The sequence below is a fragment of the Mesoplodon bidens genome, assembly GCF_964165515.1.
Source record: "Mesoplodon bidens genome assembly, chromosome: 16".
NCBI classification, from domain to species: Eukaryota; Metazoa; Chordata; class Mammalia; order Artiodactyla; family Ziphiidae; genus Mesoplodon; species Mesoplodon bidens.
Window position 1 is genome coordinate 78,063,907 of NC_138173.1, and position 23,105 is coordinate 78,087,011.

A 23,105-nucleotide genomic window follows, 5' to 3' on the forward strand; every position below is an offset into this window, starting at 1 on the left:
CCGCCCCGTCTGCGCACCCGCCAATCCCGGAGCGCCCCGCCTCCCAGGGCCCCCGCCCACGCCTCCCAGGCAACCACTCCTAGAGCGCGACACTTCCCAGTCCGCCGTGGGCCCCGCCTTCCCTGCCCGGCGCCTTTCTCCTGACTGACGCCTTCTCCTGACTGACTCGCGCTCCGGAGCCACCGAGAGACGCGGCCTCCACCGCGCCTAGAGAGGCCACGCCGCGTCCGGGCCTCCCAAGGCCGCACTTCCGGCGTGGGCCTCTTACTGCTGGCCCTGGCGGCGCTACTGGCTGCTTCCTATCACGGCCGGCCCCCGCCCTGCTTCAGCCGGTGTCACCCCGCCGAGGCGGGGCCTGGCACGGGCTGGCGGTGTCGTCATGTGTGGCGGCGACCGCCTCCCCGTCTCCCTGCTCTGTTTTTTTGCGCACTTCGGGGGGCGGCGCGCGGTCCGGGGCTGGAGCGTCCGAGGACGACGCTGTGGCCGACGTGGAGGACTAGCGCGGGCGGAAGGAAGAGGTGGTCATCGCTGCTTCCTACCGCACCCGCTGGCCCCCCAAGGACGGGCTGGTGTCCTTCCAAGTGGCACGTTGGCTGGGGCTAGGGTAGAGCTCGGCAGGCTGGGAGGACTGGCCAGGCTGAGCCGGTGCCCCGACTGCTGGGCAGAAGTGGTCTGGGGAGAGGCCCCAGGCTGGAAGTGGGGGAGGATATGGCAGTAATTCTCTGGGAAGCAGGCACCGGCATCAGGGGCAGGGTTCCCACTGCGCGGAGCGTGAGGTCAGCTTCCCACGGGGAGCTCGTCTAGCACGCACACCCCTGTGGAGCAGAGTCCCCTCTGCCAAGGGACTGAAGCTCAGGACCAAGGTCGTCCGATTTGGCTCTACTATTGGGCCGTCCCAGGTGGTTTTGGCCAGTTGCCAGTGTTAACGTAATTAAACAAGGAGGCCATAAGGCTGCAGTGGCTCTGCTGCCTTGGTAGCTACTTAAGGAGCCCCCAGCAAGGCTTTCCAAATAAGGCGACTGCTTAAGTTATGGCCCGTCAACCTCCTTGCTTTGCTTCTGCCTCTTTAGAAAACCCTCTTCCCTAGCTCCTGTTGGCAGAGCGCTCCTAACCTCTTTTGGTTTGGCGCTACCCGATTCCGTTCTGTGTTTGCTCAAATAAGCTCTTCAAAAGTTTTAATATGCCTCAGTTTACCTTTTAACAACAGGGAGTGAGCTCTATCCCAGCAATCTTGGTCCCAACTGATGCTTCGAGTGGGGAAAGCAGGCAGGACACAATCAATATGTGAATTACAGAGGGTGTCCAGAGGTGGTGTGAGCTATGAAAGGTCCACTCAGGTGCCACTGCCACGCACAATTGTCCCCGGCTCACTGGGTGGCACAAGATAGCAACAGGCCTACAACTTGCTCCACCTTCCTTCTGCAGGACACCCACATCATCAAAGAAAACAAAGGCTTTTCTGTCTGTCCTTAGAGGCTCCAGCTCATGACCACAGGTCCCAGCTTGTGCTTGGTTTCCCCACTTTACATCCATCTTCCCTTTCCAACCCTGTCTTGCTCCAGCATCGGACGCAAATACAAGAGCCGATAGGAATTGCTTGATTACGTCCCACAATTGCGTGAGGTGTAATCCCTGTAACATACATATTTTAAATATAATCTTTTATTGTTTATATAATTTCTGTCTCCTAGTGGCTCTGCCTCTGAGTGAACCCTCATACGGTATATACTTAACAACAACACGTGCACATGTGTGCATGAACACATGCTCTCCTATTTGTTAAAGTAAATTGAGAATTAAGATCCCACATGCTGTGCAGCGTGGCCAAAAAAAAAAATTCATGCATAATCGGGGAAATGCAAATGAAATCTCTTTTGAGCCCCTTTCCCACTCACCCCTCTGGCACGTCAGTGCTACAGGCATTCTACTCATTTTGTGAACTGGCGTGTCCCAAGTACCTGGAAGAGGGGCTGGCAATGAGTGGATGAGGGATGAATGACACTGATAAGCGAACACCCTCAGACACCACCACACCAGCCCAGCCATATCGATTTACATCACAAAGGGACACTTATTCTCCTCCAGCAGCTCCTGGGAACTGACCCACAGGTCTGACTGCGCTTGGGAAACGACCCCTGTATGTCTCATCCGGGTCCTTTGCTGGATGTCAGGAGGGTGTGAGGAGACGGGGCACTCCACAGTCCACACGTGTTGTCCAGGAGGAGGTGACTCGCTACTCAGAGGCTTCCAGTCTCCCAATTTCCCTTATCTGCAGCAGGCAAAGCAGAGAGCTCCTTCCTTCTGGAGCTCACATCCCGGTGGGGAAACACCATCAACATGCAAATTAGATGACTTCAGCTGGTGAGGCTGCTGGGAAGCAGGCGACGGGGACAGGAGCCCCTCTGCAGGGACCCACTTTCCCCCTCACTCTTTCTTTTTTCCTTTTAGCTTCTTATTCTGGAACATTTCAGAGACACACAAAGGTAGGGAAAGTGTATAATGAAACCGCACGTCCACTACACAACCACTTGTTAGTGGTTGACCCACAGCCAATCTCTTCTCACCTATTCTTTATCCAGTTACCTCCTTCCCATCCCATCATTTCCATATCTGTCTCTAAAAAATTAGGGCCCTTACAAAAGGTAATTACGAAGCCATTATCATACCTAAATAGCAACCATTATCCCCTGTTGTCAAATATCCAGTGTCCAAATTCTCCCATTTGTCTCAGACGTTATTTTCATTTTTTATAACCGGTTTGTGTGAATCAGGATCCAAACCAGGTACACAAATGCACAATGCACTTGGTCGACAGGATGTAGAGTCTCTTAATCTATAGCCTCCTCCCACTTGTTTTTTTCCTCTCTGAAATCTATTTATTAAAATCAGGTCATGTGTTCTGTGGAGTTTCTCACACTTGGGATTTTGCCATTCAGATTCTCGTGGCGCCCTCTGTCCTTAGACGTTCTTGCAAACTTATAGAGACTAATTGGGTTTAGGCTGGTGGGGGCAAGAATACTCACACGTGGGCGCTTGTATTTCCACTGACAGTCATTGCCTGGGTGCAGTTCGCTCAGAGTTTGCAAGACGGTAACATTCTCCTATTGGTATCCCTTCTGCATTTGTGGGAACAGTTCTGTAAAGACAAACTTCCCCATATCAAGTGTTTGGTTGCCTTGAAATATGGTCCATAGAGAAAAGCCAAGTTAAATGCTTAATTATTCCCTTTATTTACTAACTTTCAGAATAATGATTTGGTTTTCTAGCATTCTCCAGAGCTGACCAAGTAGGTACTTCTTTTTCTATATTATTTGAACGCAAAAATTTTAATATATTTAATGTGTTTTAATTCATTACAGTTTTGAAAATTAATACTCATATCCTCCCATCTTTGGTCAGGGCAAACCTCTTCAAGTTGGCCCTGAGTCTTTTTGACACAAGCCCCTTGCTCACTGATTTCTTCCTAGATTTCTGATATGACAAGATGTCCTAGGCTCAGCTCCCATGCCCCTGGATCCTCAGGCTGGAATCTGTTTTTTTCAAGGAGCCCTAGTCCACCTGAGTGGGAAATGGTGTTTGGAGGCCACGGGGGTCGGGTGGGTGGGGCTCTAGGGATGCTCATTGCCACCAGGCTGGACATTACTTCTAGGTCTTTTCAGAGGACAGAGGTAGAATACATAACTTTAAATGTAAAAAAAAAAAAAAAAAAAAAGAATCGTGAATTCAGTGATATTTCAAATTCAGATTTAGAGCTAAGTGGTTTTAACTTCTTTTATTTATTTATTTTATTATTATTTTTTAATATAGGCTGCGCTCACTGCCATCTTGGCTCAGGTTACCCATGGGCCCTGATCGCAGGATAGGGTCTGCTATGAAGCCACGGAGAGCAGGATCAGAAAGCACCCGGCACCTGCACCCTGAACCCCGCAACTCAACCTCAGGCCAGGATGGAGGCAGATTGGAAGACCCTGCCCCAGCCTCTACTCATCCACCGGAGGCCTGGTTTTACATGTGTATCTGTTTTTCCTATATTGAAAATCCTGGATCCTAATTATCTAAACACAGTTACTTATTTATCATTTATATGTAATGGTTTCAGAATAACAATGTCAATATTATTAACAGTATGATTATTGAAAATAGTCTAGATTTTTTTTTGCACTGATTCTTGTTGTTAGGATATATCCCATTTGGGATACTACTCTGCTTCAAAGTAAACTGAAAAATTTTGCTTCTGTGGGGTTAAGACCCTAACTCTATACTAGTTCACTTGTTTCATTTTGGTTTTGCTTTTTAAAGTTACATTTTTCAAATTTTGATATAATTTTGTTTTATGATTGTGTAAAACTTATATGGTTCCAAAGTCAAGTCTACAAAACGAAGTACAGTCAGAAGTCTTGCTTCTCTCCCTGTTCCCGTCAACCTCGTACTGCCCTCACCCTATTGGCAGCCATTTATCAATGCTATGGTTTCTCCCTCCATTTTGAAAAATCGGAGTGAACTTCAATGAACAGTAGTTCTGTCCCAACTGCCTTGCATGTTGGCGTTTTTCCCTTCAGTGTCCTGACAATCTCTCCTTAGCAGTGTCTAGGGATGTCCCTTTCTCCTTTTAGCAGCTGCATTCGCCTCTCTTGTGAATGTGCCATCGTGTATTCAGCCAGTCTGCTATGACTGGACGTCTGATACCATTAAAATTAATGCTGTAATGAGTAGATCTATATGGCTCTTTTCATAGTTTTGCCAGTTTACTTTTAGGGTAGATGCCTAGAAGTGGACATTTGTAATCTGTTTTTGCTGTACGTTGCCCAGCTCCCTTCCACAGGGCTGTAGGATCTTGCATTTCCACTGGTGATGTTTCCTCACAGCCTTGTGAACCAAGGATGTTGTCAAATATTTGGTATTTTGCCAATTCTGCCAAGCAAGAAATGGCATCGTGGTGTGGTTTCCTTTTGCATCTTTCTTGGGGGTGAAGTTGAGCATCTTTTCATATGTTTAAGTGCCACTTTCACTTACTTGTTGGTCTCTTCCCTGATTTTAGAAGCACTATTATATTAACCGTTTGTGACGTAAGTTGCAGATTTCTAAAAACTCTGTTTTTAACACAAAATTATCACTTGTTTAAGGTTAAAAATTGCAAAAAAAGCCCTTACAGTCTTTTTTTGATGCAACCTGACAAGTTATAATCAATCAATTTGATACCAGAGAGATGGTTGTAAAGGTTAGACTTCAAAATCACCTTTAACTTATATTCTGTTAACCTGATTTCATTAACTTTCATCATTCAATTCATCCTCAACCTACTTAATGTGTACAACTTGGGATACTTAGAAATACCCTGTTCAGAGAAGAGAAATGGAAATTTCTTAGGGGGAAATACACTATAAGGCTGATAGTACATTGATTTTTAAAAATACTTGACTGCTGTGTCTTTTTTAAAGGTTTTATTGAGGTATAAATTGCACATATTTTAATTGTTCAATTTGACATAAATATATGCCTGTGAAACCATCCCTGCAGTTGAGACAATGAACGTATCTCCAACAGCCTTAAATGCATTCCCTTCCCCATAGTTGGCAAGGGATCTACTGTCCTCTAGCTTAGTTTGCATTCTCTGTAGTCTTATATATGTGGGATCCTAGAGGAGTTATTATTTTGGGGTGAGTGGGCCTGGCTTTTTTTTTTTTTGGTGGCTCGCTGGCTCCTTAGTTGTGGCATGTGCGCTCCTTAGTTGCAGCCGGTGGGGTTCTTAGTTGCAGCTCACGTGCTTCTTAGTTGCGGCTTGCCAGTTCTTTAGTTGCTGCATGTGAACTCTTAGTTGCAGCACGCGTGTGGGATCTAGTTCCCTGACCAGGGATTGAACCCGGGCCCCCTGCATTGGGAGCGTGGAGTCTTTACCACTGCGCTACCAGGGAAGTCTTGGCCTGGCTTCTTTTTTTTTTTGCGGTAAGCGGGCCTCTCACTGCTGTGGCCTCTCCCCGTGCGGAGCACAGGCTCCGGACGCGCAGGCTCAGCGGCCATGGCTCACGGGCCCAGCCGCTCCGCGGCATGTGGGATTCTCCCAGACCGGGGCAGGAACCCGCGTCCCCTGCATCGGCAGGCGGACTCTCAACCACTGTGCCACCAGGGAAGCCCGGCCTGGCTTCTTTCACTCAGCGTATTTATTTTGAGATTTATTCAGATTGCTGCATGTATCAATAGTTTGTCCCTTTTGAGTGTGGGGGGTAGTATTCCATTGTAAGAATGTATCACAATGTATTTATCCACTGTGATGTATAAATTTACCTGCAATAGACACGGGGTTGTTTCCAGTTTTTGGCTATTGCAGCTAAAACTGTTACAAACATTTGTGTATGTGTCTTTGTGTGGACCTGTGTTTCCCTTTCTCTAGGGTAAATATCTAGAGGGGCATGGCTGGGTGGCATGATAGACGTATGTTCAACTTTTTAAGGAACTGCCAACCTCTTTCCAAAGTGTTTTTTTTTTTTTTTGCAGTACGTGGGCCTCTCACTGCTGTGGCCTCTCCCGTTGCGGAGCACAGGCTCCGGACGCGCAGGCTCAGCGGCCATGGCTCACGGGCCCAGATGCTCCGCGGCATGTGGGATCTTCCCGGACCGGGGCACGAACCCGCATCCCCTGCATCGGCAGGCGGACTCTCAACCACTGCGCCACCAGGGAAGCCTGGCAGGCATTATTGTCTTTCTTGTTTCCTGCTGTATCCCCCCTGTGAATGGCACAGGGCAAGTGCCCAGCATGTACTTACTGAAAATGGGAATCATCAAATCCAGGCTGGATGAGGAGGAACATGCAGCCAGAGGAGCTGCCCTACAGTGAGAAAGCGAGAGGTCTCGTCAGGCAAAGACCGAGGCGGGGAGCTGGAGGATGGCAGGGCAGGACTGCCATCCAAGCTGCATCTCACTGGGGTGTTGCCTTGGGGGAGGGGCTGAAGTGGAGAGGAGGGTGTGACAGACGCCTCTGCAGGGCAGCAGTGCCAGCTGCTTCGCAGGGTCTCTGAGGTGAGGGTGGGCAGCCCATGCTGCCCAAGCCCACGGGACACACCTGTGCATCCAAGTCAACCCTTCCACACTCCATTCTCTCCAAACCTCCCACCACCTCTCCCTCTGCATCTGCAACTGCTGGTCTTGCCTCTACTTCCTTGAAAACACAGGAGCCAAGACCTTACCTTCCCACCGTAACTACAAACCTGACGATACCTGCCCCTTGCTACCCTTTCTCCTGGAGCAATGCAGGAGGTGCCCCCCACCCCAACCCATCCATCCTGTAACACCCCCAGGTCAAGGCCTCCCTGGTGGTAGAGGTGTTGCTTCTGGGCCAAGTTCCCCCTGCTTGGGGATTACGGGACCAGTGCCCACCTCCTAGGGGCACCTAGGTGCCCCATAAATGTCTGACGATGGACCTGGGAAAAAACAGCCTGGGAGCCTGTGGGGTGAACAGGAGGGGCATGGAGAGAATGGACCTCTGTGGGTGAGGCCAGGACTGGAGCTTGGGAAAGAGCCTCACGTTTAAGTGTGGCCACAGGGGCCTAAGGCACAGCAGAGTGAGGAGAACACACAACCTCAGACTGCAGGCAGGCACCAAGGAAAGGGGGCAGCGGGGGAATCCCATTATGGGACGGGAGGGAGAGGGGTGAGGAGTTGGTGGTAACGAGTATGCACCACCTCTGGGGGAGGGTGACAGCAATGAGACCTGACTGTATGTAAACAGAATGCCAACTACAGCCACTGACAGAACTCAGTTCTTATGACTGGTGACCAAACTAAAGACGTACGGTGGTTAATATCTCAAACCAAATGTCAGTTTACTTCCTTGGTTATGTTCCATTACGGTAATAAACTCTCTTCATAAGCATGCAGCCTCTATAATCTTTTCCCTTCTAACAAATATGGCAGTCTGATAACAAACTGGAAAAACCAACCAAAAAGAAATGAGGTCACATGAAGCAGGAGCAATGGCAGGGCAATCAGGGGAGGGAGCCTGTCTCACAGGAGGGTCTCCGGTTTGTGGACAATGGCCTCTGTGGACAGTGGCTGTGGAGTGGAGGGAATGAGAGAGCCCAGCTCAAGTCTCGGGATGGGAGAGGCTGCGACATTGCCAGGGGAGTCGGGGTGGAGCCTCGTGTGGTTTCTTTTCACTCCCTGGTGTGAATCAGCTGGTGCTTGACCAACTTTGACCGCTGGCTGAAGGCTTTCCCACAAGCCGTGCAGTCATAGGGCTTCACCCCAGTGTGAATCCTCTGGTGCTGGATGAGGACCGAGCGCTGGCTGAAGGACTTCCCACACTCACTGCACTGATAGGGCCTCTCGCCGGTGTGGATGATCTGATGCTGAATGAGGTGTGAGCTCTGGCTGAAGCCCTTCCCACACTCGATGCACGCGTAGGGCTTCTCTCCAGTGTGGACTTTCTGGTGGTGGATGAGGTTTGAGCTCCGGTTGAAGGCTTTGCCACACTGGTTACACTCGTGGGGTTTCAACCCGTTATGGATCCTCTGATGCTGAATGAGAGTTGAGCTCTGGCTGAAGGTTTTCCCACACTCGGTACATTCATAGGGCTTCTCTCCAGTGTGAACTCGCTGGTGCAGGATGAGGTTGGAGCTGCGACCGAAGGTCTTCCCGCACTCGCGGCACTCATAGGGCTTGTCGCCCGTGTGCACACCCTGGTGCTGGATGAGCGCAGAGCTGTGGCTGAAGGCCTTCCCACAGATGCTGCACTCATACGGCTTCTCTCCCGTGTGGATGATCTGGTGCTTTCTGAGCACTGAGCTGTAGCTGAAGGCCTTCCCACACACACCGCACACGTGAGGCTTCTCTCCAGTGTGGATTCTCCGGTGCTGGATGAGGCTTGAGCTCTGGCTGAAGGCCTTCCCACAGTCACTGCACTTGTAGGGCTTCTCCCCTGTGTGGACCCTGTGATGCTTAATGAGGTTGGACACCCGGCTGAAGGGTTTGCCGCACTCGCTACACGCGTAAGGCCTCTCCCCGGTGTGGACCCTCTGGTGCTTCCTCAGGTGTGAGCTCTGGCTGAAGGCCTTCCCGCACTCGTCACACTCGAAGGGCTTCTCCCCTGTATGGACCCTCTGGTGTTTGATAAGGTTGGAGCTCCGCCTGAAGGCCTTCCCACAGGCGTTGCACACGTATGGCTTCTCCCCGGAATGGATTCTTTGATGCTGGATGAGGTTGGAGGTCCTCCTGAAAGCCTTCCCGCACTCACTGCATTCGTAGGGCTTCTCGCTCACATGGGACTTCTGGTGCTTTTTAAGGCTGGAGCTCTGGCTGAAGGCCTTTCCACACTCAGTACACATGTGTGGCTTCTCTCCGCGGTGGGTAAGCCGGTGCCTGAGGAGGTCTGAATGTGTGCTAAAGGGCCTTCCACACTCATTACATATGAAGGACTTCTGTCCAGTGTGCACTGTCTGATGCTGAGTAAGATCGGGGCCTCCTTGGAAGGTGTTCCCACACTCGTTGCATATGAATGGGCTTTCGGCTGCGTGAAGCCCCTCACAGCTGATTAGGTCCATGCTGCGTGGGAAGCTCTGGCCATGCGTGTCGTACGGATGTGGCCTCCCTTCTGTAGGGGCTCCCTGACGTGCCACTGGGCTTGGGCTCAGACTGAAGCCTCTCTTGACGTTGTCACAGTCCACCTCTTTCTCTCCTGAGGAGCTCTTGAGAAGCACTTGCACTGGTGTGAAGTCCCCCTCCCAGCAGGGGGACTGCACCTGTCTCTCATCCTCAGGGACCTCCCAGTCTCTTTCTAATGCACCGTCACAGAGTTCTCCAAGCTCAGGCGTCTGGGAAACGTCGCTGGTATGGTTTTCTGATGTTTCTGCCTGTGATTCCAAATCCTCAGAAACTTCTTCCTTCTCAAGAAACTCCTTGCCCTCAGTCCTGGGGTCCCAATCTGAAATGACAAACAGGAAGTCACGTGGAAGGAAACAAGGAAACACAGGCAAGTCTGGGAGCATGGGACCCACGGTGGGTGGTGGTCCCAGGTCTCTCAAGGGAACGGTGAGGGGCTGGCAGAGCTGAGGGGACCAGGCTGCACAGCAACTGAAAACCAACCCTAACCTGACCCCCAGACCCCACATCTCAGGAAAGCGCCTGCAGTCTCCCGACTAAGGCCAGCCAAAATCCTGGCCTGAGTCAAGGCAGCCCCTTGGCTATCCTTCCCCTGACCCACAGCAGTCATCAGCAGGTCCTGTTGGCTTTACCTCGGAGTGTGTCCCAAACCCAGGCACTCACCCTCTCACCTGTTCAAGGAAAACACAGCTCCCTGCACGTTGCATTGCTAAGACATTCTACCTGCCTCCTGCTCCAGATGCACAAGCCTGGAGTCGGCTGCTTGGCCCAGCTCTCATTCTCTGGGCACCCACCACTGGCTTCACAGGTGTGGGCCTGGGCCCAGGCCAGGAGGTGCAGGGCCCGTTCCCTTCAAAGAAGCAGAACTGGCTCCGACTGCACGGTGATGACTCTGGAATGTCAGACTCCATCCCATTTGACAGAGAAGCCTTCAGCGACCGTGCCCCATTCGCCAAAGCAACCTGTACCTCTTGGAACCTGCACTGTGACTGCACTTTGTTAGCTGGTACCAGGGTTCAGCTGCTGCACCCATCCTTCTGTGACAGAGACGTGCACAAGGCCGCCTGTCACGCCGGGAGGCACCCCTTTCCACACCTGAAGGACGAGGAAACTCTGCTCCGCTGGATCTCTCTCTCACGTTGTAACTGAGACATCTAGGCCAAACCACCCTTTGCTCCTGCCTGGCCTCCCACCTTCCCCTCCCGCCCACAGCAGTCTGGTGACAAGAGCACTTTGACAACCTCCTCTCTCTGCTCCTGCTTCTCCTGAGCAGGAAGGACCCGCTCACCTTGGAGTCTGCCCTCCCTGATGGCCCTCACGCTCCCTTCTTCCCTTCCTTTCTGCCGGTCTTGGCTCAATCACCTCACGGGAGACGACTTCTCTGACCACTGCCCCCGACAGGGCTGCATGTCCCAGGGCTGGGGCCACCCAGTGGTGCTGAGTGGGTGGGTGAAGGACACCCCTCCCTACGCCCAGCCTCCTTGGGCCTGCTGCCCTCTGACCTGCCCCTCAGCTCAAGACAACTGACTCTCCCCACCTGGAACTTCAATCTACCATAATAGCAGTCTGTCTCCCCCACCCCAACTGGAGGCTTCTGTTACGCTTGGATCTCAGTGCAGACCCAACTTGGCCATACGCTCAGCCTGTTTGCCTACCACGCCCACATGTCTGGTGGTGACAGCTCATGTTCTGGTCACCTGACCCATGGGCCAGCTGGAAGCCCCTGCATACAGTCTCTGCCAGGACCCCCTCCTTGGAGCTTGGCCATGTGGCCAGCACACAGATGCAGGCACCATGCTTCGCCTTCCTGCTGACCCTCAGGCAGGCCTGTCATCACTCGCTGCACGTGGGCTACCATCTTCTCCCAGAGCCCCAGCCCCTGGGCACCTGTGGTAATGTCCACATGCCGCTGGACTGACTGACGGTGGTGGGGGGAGGCACAGTGAGGGCTGCAGGGACAGACAGGGAGGTCACTGGAGGAAACAAGGGTCTGGACGGGATGACACAGGGCTCACTATGTCCCCCGCTGCACCCCATGACTGATCCAGGGGGCTCCACCCTCTCCTGGTTGCATGTGGGGAAGGGACGGAGCTTTTCCATAAAGGGTCAGAGAGGGGCCATCTTGGGCTTTGTCTATCTTCAAGTTCACCGATTCTATTGCCTGCTCAAATCTGCTGTTGAAACCCTCCAGCAAACTCTTCATTTCAGTTGTTATAATTCTCACATCTAGGACTTCATTTTTTAAAATTTTTGGCTGCACCACATGGCATGTGGGAGACCAGGGATTGGACCCATGCCCCCTGCAGTGGAAGCGTGGAGTCTTAACCACTGGACCACCAGGGAAGTTCCAGCTCTAGGACTTACACTCTGTTTCTTTTTATAATAAATAAAATATAAATTGTATATTTATAATTATCTCTACTGATTTTCTCATTTCGTTCATACATAGTTTTTAGTTCTTTGCCCATGGTTTCTTTCAGATCTTTGAGTACATTTAAGACAGCTGATTTGGTCTGTCAAGTATCTGTGCTTTTTCAGGGACACTTCCGCCAATTAATTTTTTTCCCTTGAATGGGCCAGCCGTATTTTCCTGCTTATTTGCATTCTTTATGATGTTTTGTTAAAAACTGGACATTTGAGTATTTACTGTGATAACTCTGTAAATCAGTCTCTCCTGCCTCCAGGGTATACTATTCTTAATTGTTGGAGGCTCCAGTCATCTGTTCTTTTAGTCACTTTCCAAACTACTCTTGCAAAGACTGCATTCCTTGTCATGTGTGGTCACCAAGGTCTCTGTTTTTTTAGCTTGTGTACAGCTACAGTTTGAATGGAGAGTTCCTTGAACACTAACAGTAAAACAAAAATAATACACCTCTCCCAGCCTTTGTGGGTAACAGTATTACTCTGCTATGGCTTCCTGCTTTCATTAATCTTGGAGATCAGCTACAGGTTATGCTACAATCTTCACAGACCTTTTCTTTCTTTCTTTTTTTTTTCTGTTTTTCATAGGTCTTTTCTTGGTATATATCCTATCCTGGGCAGGTATGTGGCTTTCTAACTTCCCTGATATACAAGGGTGCTTTGGAATGCCCTCCTTTCTCCTACTTTCCCTCCTAGGCTTTAGGAGGTCACCTGTACTGCTAACTGCTGTCCTGAGCAGCTGTGGGATCTCAGTCCACCTTTCAGTGGCTTTGAGCCCAGCACTCTTCGGCTGAGTGAGTCCTCAGTTAGGCAGCACAGGGACAAACGCTTTGCGTTGATTCTTTCCCCGACCTCACACAGGTGAGAACAAAGGAAAGAACTTCCGAGTCAGTTCTGCTCTGCCCCTTCTGGGATCTGGGACCAGGCCCCACACTGGGAGCACCAGCTGCTCACTGGTTTTTTGTTTTCTTTTTTTGCGGTACGCAGGCCTCTCACTGTTTTGGCCTCTCCCGTTGCGGAGCACAGGCTCCGGACGCGCAGGCTCAGCGGCCATGGCTCACGGGCCTAGCCGCTCAGCGGCATGTGGGATCTTCCCGGATCGGGGCACGAACCCGTGTCCCCTGCATCAGCAGGCGGACTCTCAACCACTGCGCCAGGGAAGCCCCAGGCTGCTTACTTTCAATATGCTGCTGAACCAGGGAGTGCTTGTAAAGCTTTCCACCTTAAGTTGCCTTTTTCTTGACTCAGCGTTTGCTCAGTTGTGTAAACCTGTTTTCTAGATTTCTGACAAAGTTGGTCCTGATAGCTTCTACTTTTTTTTAATATATAGTTTACGTGGAGAAAGGGGTGTTTGGAGCTGCCTACTCCACCATTTTGCTCTATAGCAAAATGGTTTTTAAAACATGAGCTACCATCAATCTGTTTTTTCCTGGAGCAAGAGTCCTGGCCTAACTCACCATTCTCTGCCTGGTATACCCCTGGCCATCTGGCAGCAGGCTTTGTCCCTCAGGGCCACTTCTTTGACTCCATCATGTTTTTCATCCTCTAGCAATCTCCTCCCTCCAACACACCTAGGACTGCCTTGTGCCATCTCTGCCCTTAGCCCAACCTTCCCTGGCCACACAGGGTCTGAACAGGGTACTCTGCCCAGATGTCCTGAGTATGATAAAAGGTCCCACGTAGTTAAGAGTGTCTTCTTGTAAAACAGCCACCATCAGATCCCAGTAAGGAAAGCTAACAGTGAGTAACCATCCTGATCACTGCTGAGAGGTCCACAGAAGACGGGAGTTAGTGAGCGGTGTGCAGGAAGGACTCTCTGGTACCTGACGGGGATGGGAGCGGCTGGGCAGTGTGAACGGAGCAGGGCCAAGGCTTGGATTAGGGCAGAGACCTGAGGGCACGGACTACCACCAGCCTGGTGAATAAGTTAGGCAGGGCTCAGCTGGTGACCATCATGTCACACCCCTCTATGTCAGGTGAGGAAAGTAGTGTCCCACTCAGGGCACCAGGGCAGCCAGGTGCCAGGCCAATTTCCTCTCTTGGCCCCTTGACCTCCAGCCTTGGCCCCTCAAGTCCACAAGGCACTCTGCCCCTACTGGTGACACACACACCTCCTGAGGTAAGTGCAGGGTGATGTAAACAAAGTCTCCTCAGAACAAGGGCATCAGTGGGGAACTCACACCCAGTACCTGGCTGCTGATGGTGAGGGGGGGTGGCTTCTGGCTCAGCGTCACCACAGCAGAGGGAACCATGAAGTGCAGATCCAGGGTGGGTCACAGCGGGAGCATCACTCACACAGGCCTGTGTTCTGGGGGTCCAAGGAGATGGTCCAGGGACTGAGGGCTCCATTTCTGCCTCTTCAGGGCGTACTCTGAGGCTGGGCATGGCTGGGACCTGGAGACCAGCAAGGACACAGGTGAGCGTGCAGAGGGGCTCGCTCCCGGGACTCACCCGCCCACCAGGCAGGGGTCACGTCCTTCACCCCTGCAGCCTGAGACTTCCAGAAGGCCTGGTGATTGGTGCCACATTCCCTGATCTTGGAACCAAGGGAAGGGTCAGCCGGCCACGAGGACGCAGCTCACAAGCCAGGGCCACAGGTGGGAAATGGCGAGATGCTGACCACAGAGCAAGGTGAGCACACAGTGCCTTGTTGGCACCACCTGGAAGGGCCCAAGCTTTCCCTGGTAAGAGGAAAGCAGCTCCCATGGAGCCTGCGCCTGCTGTGGTGGGCTTGTTCCTGACACAAGGTCCTGAAGGTGGACCACCAGACCTACTCACGGGGGAGCAGCAACTCCAAAGGTTGGGCTGCCAGGGGTAGCCTGAGCTGCAGAAATGCACCAAGTCATCACCATGCCACCGTACTGGTCAGCCCTGAGTTGTGTCCCCGTCCCCAACCTCCTGGGCTGTCCCCCTACTGCACCAGTGGCTCCATCCCAGACTCCTCCTTATCTCCCTCTTCACGTTGGCACTCCAGGGTTCACTTCTGTATCTATACCAATTTCCTTGGTTAATCTGGCCAGTCCTGAGGCATCAACATCATTTATCCTGTGAAGACTCTCAAACCTGGGCTCATCTCCAGGTTTAAGTGGTCTCTCTGAGCAAGGGACAGGACATTCCCACCCAGACACATGATGGGTCCCCCACATGGACCAAGTTACTGACTTCCTCCACCCCTCCCACTGCCCTGTCTCTGAGCAAATGCACCATGCCCTGCCCAGCAGCCCATCTGGGAGTGGGGCAACATGCCTCGGCCCCTTATTCATATTGTACCGTTAGCAGGTGCCAGTGACCCGTCTGCCCTTCACGGGTGGAGAAGACGAGGCGGAAGCCCGTTGTAGACACTGCCTGCCAACCCTCGGACTGACTTTCTCCTCTTGGGACACATGCTTTCCGTGTTTCCAAAACACCCACTATATGCCAGCGTCTATTCCAGGGACAATGTGACCATCACCCTCATGGGTTTCAGTGGGGAGACAGGTAATAGCAAATGCATCAGTGAGATGGGCAAGTGCTCTGGGCACGGGTAGCAGAGAATGGGTGGAGCCTGGGGCAGGCGGGCATTTAACCAGGCCCAGAGAAGAGAGTGTTTAGGCCATGCCTGGCTGGAAAGGTAGAAGAAGGCAAGGGTGAGATGGGGCAGACGTGTGAACAGAGCTCAGAGACAGTTGCTGGGGGACAGGCTATAAGAGGTCTCGACTGCCTGATGAAAGTGAGGCGCCAGCTACATTTCTACGTTGGGAGACAGAACTAATGAAACATCGTAGGAAGATTCACCTGGTGCGGGCACTCAGAGGGATGGTGCATAAGATCCAACACAGGGAAAGCACTGACTCAAGGCGCTCATCCATGGAGCAGCAGACAGGGAAGATGCTGCTTCCAAGGGGCGAACCTTCACTTTCTTCCAAGGGGAGAGTCAATCATTTGTAACATTTATTCAGTTCATTTTATTTTAAAATCTTGAAGTTATCATCACTGTTTCTGAATAGGGGCACAGTCATATGGCTCAAAATTCAAAAGGTTAAAGAGGACTTCAGATGAAACATCTCCCAGCCAGGCACACTACCCCTTCCCAGTTTCCAACGTGTCCTTCCTGATTACTCTAAGCTTACACAAACAAATACGTGTATTTTTTTCTTTGCCTTTTTATTATAATTTGTACCAAACTAAGCTCATTTAAAAAAATTTTTAGGGCCTCCCTGGTGGCGCAGTGGTTGAGAGTCCGCCTGCCGATGCAGGGGATACGGGTTCGTGCCCCGGTCCGGGAGGATCCCATATGCCGCGGAGCGGCTGGGCCCGTGAGCCGTGGCCGCTGGGCCTGCGCGTCCGGAGCCTGTGCTCCGCAGCGGGAGAGGCCACAACAGTGAGAGGCCCGCATACCGCAAAAAAAAAAAAAAAAAAAAAAAAAAAAATTTATTTATTTAGGGCTGAGTTGGATCTTTGTTGCTGCACACGCCCTTTCTCTCATTGCAATGAGCGGAGGCAACTCTTAGTTGTGGTGTGGGGGCTTCTCATTGTGGTGGCTTCTCTTGTTGCGGAGCGTGGGCTCTAGGTGCCCGGGCTTCAGCAGTTGTGGCTCGCGGGCTCTAGAGCGCAGGCTCAGTAGTTGTGGCACACGGGCTTCGTTGCTCTGCGGCATGTGGGATCTTCCCGGACTAGGGCTCGAACCTGTGTCCCCTGCACTGGCAGGCGGATCCTTAACCACTGCGCCACCAGGGAAGCCCCGAAAACTAAGCTCATTTTACATTTTGTTTTTCTCACTTCAGTATTTGTGGGATCTTGCCCAGGAGGACACAGACTGAATCAGTGGCAGCAGATGGCTCCTCCTCACCCATGTCCACATCCTATCCCTAGAACCTACACTACACAGCGAAAGAGATTTTGCAGAGGAAATTAAGTTTACGGGCCTGGATTATCCTGGTGGACCCAATCTAATCACATGAGCCGTTGCTGACTCTGATGCACGGGTCATATGCAAAGAGTGGGGCCTCCAAGAGCTAAGAACAGTCAGCAAGGAAAAAGCAACCTCGGGAACTGGATTCTACCAGTGAGCTTGGAAGCTGATTCTCCTGGCTAAGGGCTCAACCTGATGCTAAGCAAAGATACAACTATGAAGACCAGCAGCCACTTGTCCATAGCAGGCATCCACGGGATGGGCATGACCCAGCCTCAGTCACACTCCCCTGGGGGAGAATAAATTCCTCCCCATCCCCAGGGCCCCTTCTCCACCTGGAGGGCGAATCCACCACCGACTGGGCCTCCAGGAAGGACACCTGGCGCCAAGCGACAACCCCATTCATTTCTCACCCGGCTCCGTACAGTTCCGACGTCCGCAGCAATTCCTGAGACCCTTCCTCCGCCCCAACCCCGCGCGTCAGGACACTATTCGCGCACACTTGCCCGTCGCACTGTAGCAGCCTCGCCACGCGGTCCCGCAGCCCGGCTCCAGGTCAGGGGTTGCTCGGCCCCGCCGCGCACCCTCTGCAGGGCGCCCCTCGCACGCCCTCCCGGGAGGGGCCCTCGATGGCTGTGACCCGCCCACGCCCCTTTACGGCACCCCCGCTCATCGAGCCTAGGCCTCCCGGGGCCGGCACCCACCGCGGCGGCATCGGAGTCACGAGGGAGCGCGGTCAGCAACGCCGAAACGCCACCGCGGCAATCGCCAACTCCGGGATCCTCTCCGGGAAGAGCGCAAGGCCGCGAGACCCAGGCCGCTCGGCCCTTAGGCGGACCTCGGAAGTCCCGCTTCGACTTCCGGCTCTCGGACCCGCCCAACCCAGCCCAGTGTGGCCGCTCTAGACCGCGGGAGGACGAGCGACTCGGTGGCTCCATACTTGACCCCCGCGAGGTGCCAGGAGCCGCCGGGAGCCCCGCGATCAGAGTCGGTTCGTGCAACTAACCAGGGTGGCAACTACCTAAAAAGAGAAAAGCGATTATAAATGCAGGGAGAACTAGGGACTTAGATACACAGGTACCTAGAATCGGAACAGGTTTTGCTTGATAAAAACATGATGATGCACGTGGAAGAAACTGAATCCCTCAATCAGTAAATGATTTGACAGATAGATGGAAAAACTCAAATTCCTTAAGTAGATAATGTACATTTCGTGGGACTGTCCATGGAACATTTACAAAAATTGATTATACAGTTAGACATAAAGAATACAAATATTTTAAAGTATGCATTTTAAACTACCAAAATTAGAATAGAAATACATAATAAAAAGTTGACTCCCCAAACTCTTTAACTATTGGAGTTTACGAAACGCTATCTGCATAACCTTTGAATCAAAAATGATACTAGCTGGAAAATTACAGACTATTTATAAAGCAATGAAAAGCAAAACACTTCATTCTCACACCTACAGAACCCAGTGTAAAGTGTAAAATACAAATATCCATTGAATATTTTCAGAGAAAAATATATATGACTATATCGCGTTAAATACTTTTTCTTTATTAAAGAAGACAAAAGCATTTATCCTTAAGAAGTTAGAAAAAGGAGCATTTCTCCGAACCAGCAATAACCAATCAGATAATGTAACAAAAATGAAATGTCTTGGGACTTCCCTGGCGGTCCAGTGGTTAAGACTCCGTGCTCCCAATGCAGGGGGCCCGGTTTCGACCCCTGGTCAAGGAACTAGATCCCGCATCCTGCAACTAAAAAAAGGTCCCGAGTGCCGCAACTAAGACCCGGTGCAGCTAAATAAACAAATATTTAAAAAAATGAAATATCTTCCACAATAGCAACAAAAACTATGAAATACTGGGGAATTAACAAAGAGCACTCAAGACACAACAAAGAGCTCAGGGTCAGACTTTGTACAGATGGAATTTAATAGATGGTAAAAGTGGCGCCACCATAAATGGCAAAAGGATGGGTTGTTTAGCAGAAGGTGTTGAGAAAATGACCTCACGCAATGGAGAAAACCAAAACCAGACCCCTACCTAACAACACAAACAGCGGTAGTCTCCTAAATGAACTAAAGACCTAAAAATGGACAGTAAAGAAATGAGGTTAGCAGAAAAATACACAGGAAATATTTTTGAGACCCTGGGATGGAAAGGATGCTCTGCTGATTAGCCATCAGAGAAATGCAAATTAAACGACAGTGAGATACTGCTTCACACTGTTGGGCTGGAAGAGCTAGGAGCCTAGGTGATGCCGGGGTTGGCACTTGCGGTTCAAATATTTTTCTCTCAAGTAAAGTCACAAGTTTGTATGGCAGGTTCCCCTATGCAGTGATCAGGGACCGGGGTTCCTTGGCTGAGGATTTTCTGCTTGCTGACTCGGAGTGGAAGAGGAGAACAGACAATAGGGATAAGGAGCTGCTTCTCCCAGCCTTCCCACGTGGTCACCTGCTGTAGCAGTGTGCAGCCCTTGCCAAGAGAACAACCCAAGTCCTGTCCAGTCCCTGATGCAGCTCAGGTGAGTCCCTCTGGACAAGGTGCAGCCTCTCCACCAGGTCATATAACTAAAGGGCAAGTTGCCTGCCCCCTGACACCTAAGTTGCAGTGTGGAGAAAGAGGATGGGAAAGACAGCAGTGTCCAAACTATGCTGGCTGGGTCCAAGGAAAAGTCTGATGTGGGGTTGTTGTGCACACTGTGTAGATATTTTATTTTTTAATATTTATTTATTTATTAGAAAAAAATCTTTTGGCCATGCTGCGGCATGTGGGATCTTATTCCCCAATCAGGGATCGACCCTGTGCCCCCTGCTTTGGAATCGCGGAGTCTTAACCACTGGACTACCAGGGAAGTCCCTGTGTGTATGTATATGTATATATATATATATATATATATATATATAAATTTATTTATTTTATTTATTTTTGTCTGCATTGGGTCTTCGTTGCTGCGCGTGGGCTTTCTCTAGTTGCGGCAAGTGGCGGGGGCTACTCTTCGCTGTGGTGCTTGGGCTTCTCATTGCAGTGGCTTCTCTTGTGGAACAAGGGCTCTAGGCACGCAGGCTTCAGTAGTTTTGGCACATGGCCTGAGTAGTTGAGGCTCACGGGCTCTAAAGCACAGGCTCAGTAGTTGTGGCGCACGGGCTTAGTTGCTCTGTGGCATGTGGGATCTTCCCAGACAAGGGCTCGAACCCATGTCCCCTGCATTGGCAGGTGTATTCTTAACCACTGCACCACCAGGGAAGTCCCTGGTAGATATTTTAAATGCAATGATTTCACACGTGTAAGTGACTTTAGCCCTCATCTCTGTGCAGGGTGTGCAGAGTCTCCTGTGGGCAACTCCACATGAGTGCTGGAACCCCTCTCCCTGGCAGGGAGGAGCTCCAGGACAGCACCCGGCACCCAGACTCAGCTCCAGGAGGAGCTCTATGGGCCCTGGGCCTCATCAGGTCTGACTTGGGCCTCCGGGGGCCTTCCTTGTCCATGACCCATCCTCTTGCTCACCTGAGGAGGGAGGTGATAGGCTGCCCTGGCTGGGACTGTCCAGATTTACAGGGGCCTCCTCACTGATAGTTGGAAGCCTGGGTCAGCTTCATGTCTGCATACTTCCATTTAGTTCCACATGCAAAGGCCCCACCTAGTCACGGGTTAAAGCTCGAGGTCCCTTGTCTTTTATTTATTGCCCTCTATACGCTTGCCCTCCTCCTCTCTCTCTCCAGCTCAAGGTACCTTGAGGCCACCTGCAATGCCAGGCCTGCTTACCAGACTTGGTCAGCACAAATCACAGGCCATAGGCAGAGGGAAAATCCCCTTGTCCATCTCTGCTCTCCTCCACCTGTGCCTCCATCTGCCTTCCCGCAGCCTGAGTCTCTCTAGGAGGGCTCTGTTGAAAGTGGCAAGAAGTAACCAACCCTTGCCAACATTCCAAACAATTCTGAACCAATTTCTCTAGGGTTATAGTTTCAGTCACACGTTGTCTACTCCTAATACATCATAAGCAAGGGTCATTCATACCAAATACTTTTCCATGCATAGCAAGGGTCACCAGCTTTCCACCTGTAACACCTCTGCCCTCACTGCCTGATCATTAAGCCAACTGCACATGTAGTAGGTTCTGTTTCAGCACCTACCTACTGCCAGGTATCAAGTACTGGATTAGTTAGAATAAAGCTCAGCTTATGTAAAGAGGCTCAAAACTAACATTGGCTTCAGTGAGGCAGAGGGCTGTTTCTGTCTCCTGTGATAGACCACATGGCTGTGGTGGCTGTCCTCTTGAAGATAGAGGGGCACAGGCCCCTTCTACCTGAGGGCTCCACCCTGCCCAGAGCTCAGTCACCATTTCAGCCAGTGGGAACAGGACAAGGTGACACCTTGAAGACGCATGTACCCCTTCTGCCTGTGACCCACATGCCACATCTCACAGCATTGCAACTTGGAAACATCACCTTTGCTTGGATGGGCAAGCGTCAGGTAAAATTTCATGTCTGAAAAGGACAAGGGAGAATGCAAAGACAGTCAGGAAGAACGAGCAGGCTCTGCATGTCCACCACAGGGGAAAATAACACAGTCAACACAAAACCAGGCAGCAACATCAGAAAACTAAGGAGTAAAAAACCGATAGATGTCCAAGACAAAAACCCACCATAATGTGCCCAGTGAAAAGCACATTTGAATAGAATATGGTTGATAATAGAGCCTTTGACCAGGTCTCTGCCCAAACCCCTTCTCCAGTGGGCCTCAGGTTCTGGTCAGGGGTGGGGTTGGTGGTTAGAAAGTCACCACCTCAGGAGCACTGGCTGTCCCTCTCAGTGTCAGCACATCTACCTTTGTTTTTCTGTGACAGTTCAGATTGGCTGAAAAGTAGTGTTTTTCATCAACCTTGCAATAAAATCATTTAATTCTAAACTAATTCATGAGATGGTGGCGTTTTTACTGTAATACGTAATAGACCACTAAGAAATGTATTGAGAAGAAGTTATTTAATAAATTTAGGAGGAAAAGAAAGGGGGAAAAAACTGAAAATAAGAATGGGCCAGAAAAACTATCCAAAATTGCTTTTCACAAGACAAACTCTATAGTGAAGCCTGAAAATTTCTGTTAAATGATTGATTGCTAAAAAACAAAACCAAAACATAAAACTAGATAAAAGCAAAAAATGAAGAAGAAATCAAAACTAGTTGTTATGGACTGAATGTTTGTGTCCTCCCTCCATTCATATGTTGAAGCCTAACTTCCCAGAGTGACGGTATCTGGAGGATGGACCTCTGGGAGGTAATTAGGGTTAGATGAGGTCATGTGGGCGGGGCCATTGACGGGACTAGTGTCCTTATACGAAGAGGAAGAGACCAGAGCCTTTGAGCTCCAGGGTGCTCTCTGGCCTGTTTCCCCCCACCCCCGCCCCATGTGAAGACAGTAAGAAGGTGTCAGATTGCAAACCAGGAAAAGAGCCCTCGCCAGGGAACTGAATTGCCTACCACCTTGATCTTGGACTTCCCAGTCAAAAATTCCTATTTTTCAAGCCAACTAGTCAACAGTGTCATGATACGATAGCCCGAGCTGACTCATAGAGATTTTTGTGCCGAGGAGTGCTGAGTAACAAATGTCTAAAAATGTGGAAGGTGCCTTGGAACTGGGTGGTGGGTCAAGGCTGGGAGTCCTGGGGTGCAAGCAAGGAGTGTGGATGTGAAGGGCAGCCCTGGGGAGAACACAGAAGGAAAGAGGAGGGCTGTAGAGGGAGGCCCCGTCTTCTTGAAGAAAACATAAGTAATCACGTATAGACTGTCGGTAGAAATATGGACAGTAGAGGCCATTCTGGTGAGGCCTCAAATGGAAAAGAGGAACATGTTATCGGAAATTTGAAGAAAGGTGACCGTGGTTATAAAACGGCAAAGAAGTTGGCTGAATGGTGTTTGTGGAAAGTAGAACTTGAGCAATAAAACTGGATTTTTAGCTGAGGAGATTTTTTTTTAATATTTATTTGGCTGCACTGGGTCTTAGTTGCGGCACACGGGATCTTTAGTAGCGGCATGTGGGCTCTTAGATGTGGCATGTGGGATCTAGTTTCCTGACCAGGGATCAAACCTGGGCCCCCTGCTTTGGGAGTATGGAGTCTTAACCACTGGACCACCAGGGAAGTCCCTAGCTGAGATGATTTATAAGCAAAGTGTTGAAGGAGTGACTCTTAGAGTA

At 50.9% G+C, this 23,105-nt stretch overlaps 1 protein-coding gene across 1 annotated transcript; it reads right to left on the bottom strand.

Moving 5' to 3' along the window:
- Positions 1-5,424: 5,424 nt before the first annotated feature.
- On the bottom strand, positions 5,425-17,840 carry ZNF16 (zinc finger protein 16; the record flags this gene model as incomplete). The annotated part of the gene is made up of 3 exons (XM_081258438.1): positions 5,425-9,912; positions 14,201-14,405; positions 17,607-17,840. 3 exons carry the CDS (start codon positions 17,838-17,840, stop codon positions 8,147-8,149), a joined length of 2,205 nt encoding a protein of 734 aa, XP_081114564.1. The 3' UTR covers positions 5,425-8,146.
- Positions 17,841-23,105: the final 5,265 nt, after the last annotated feature.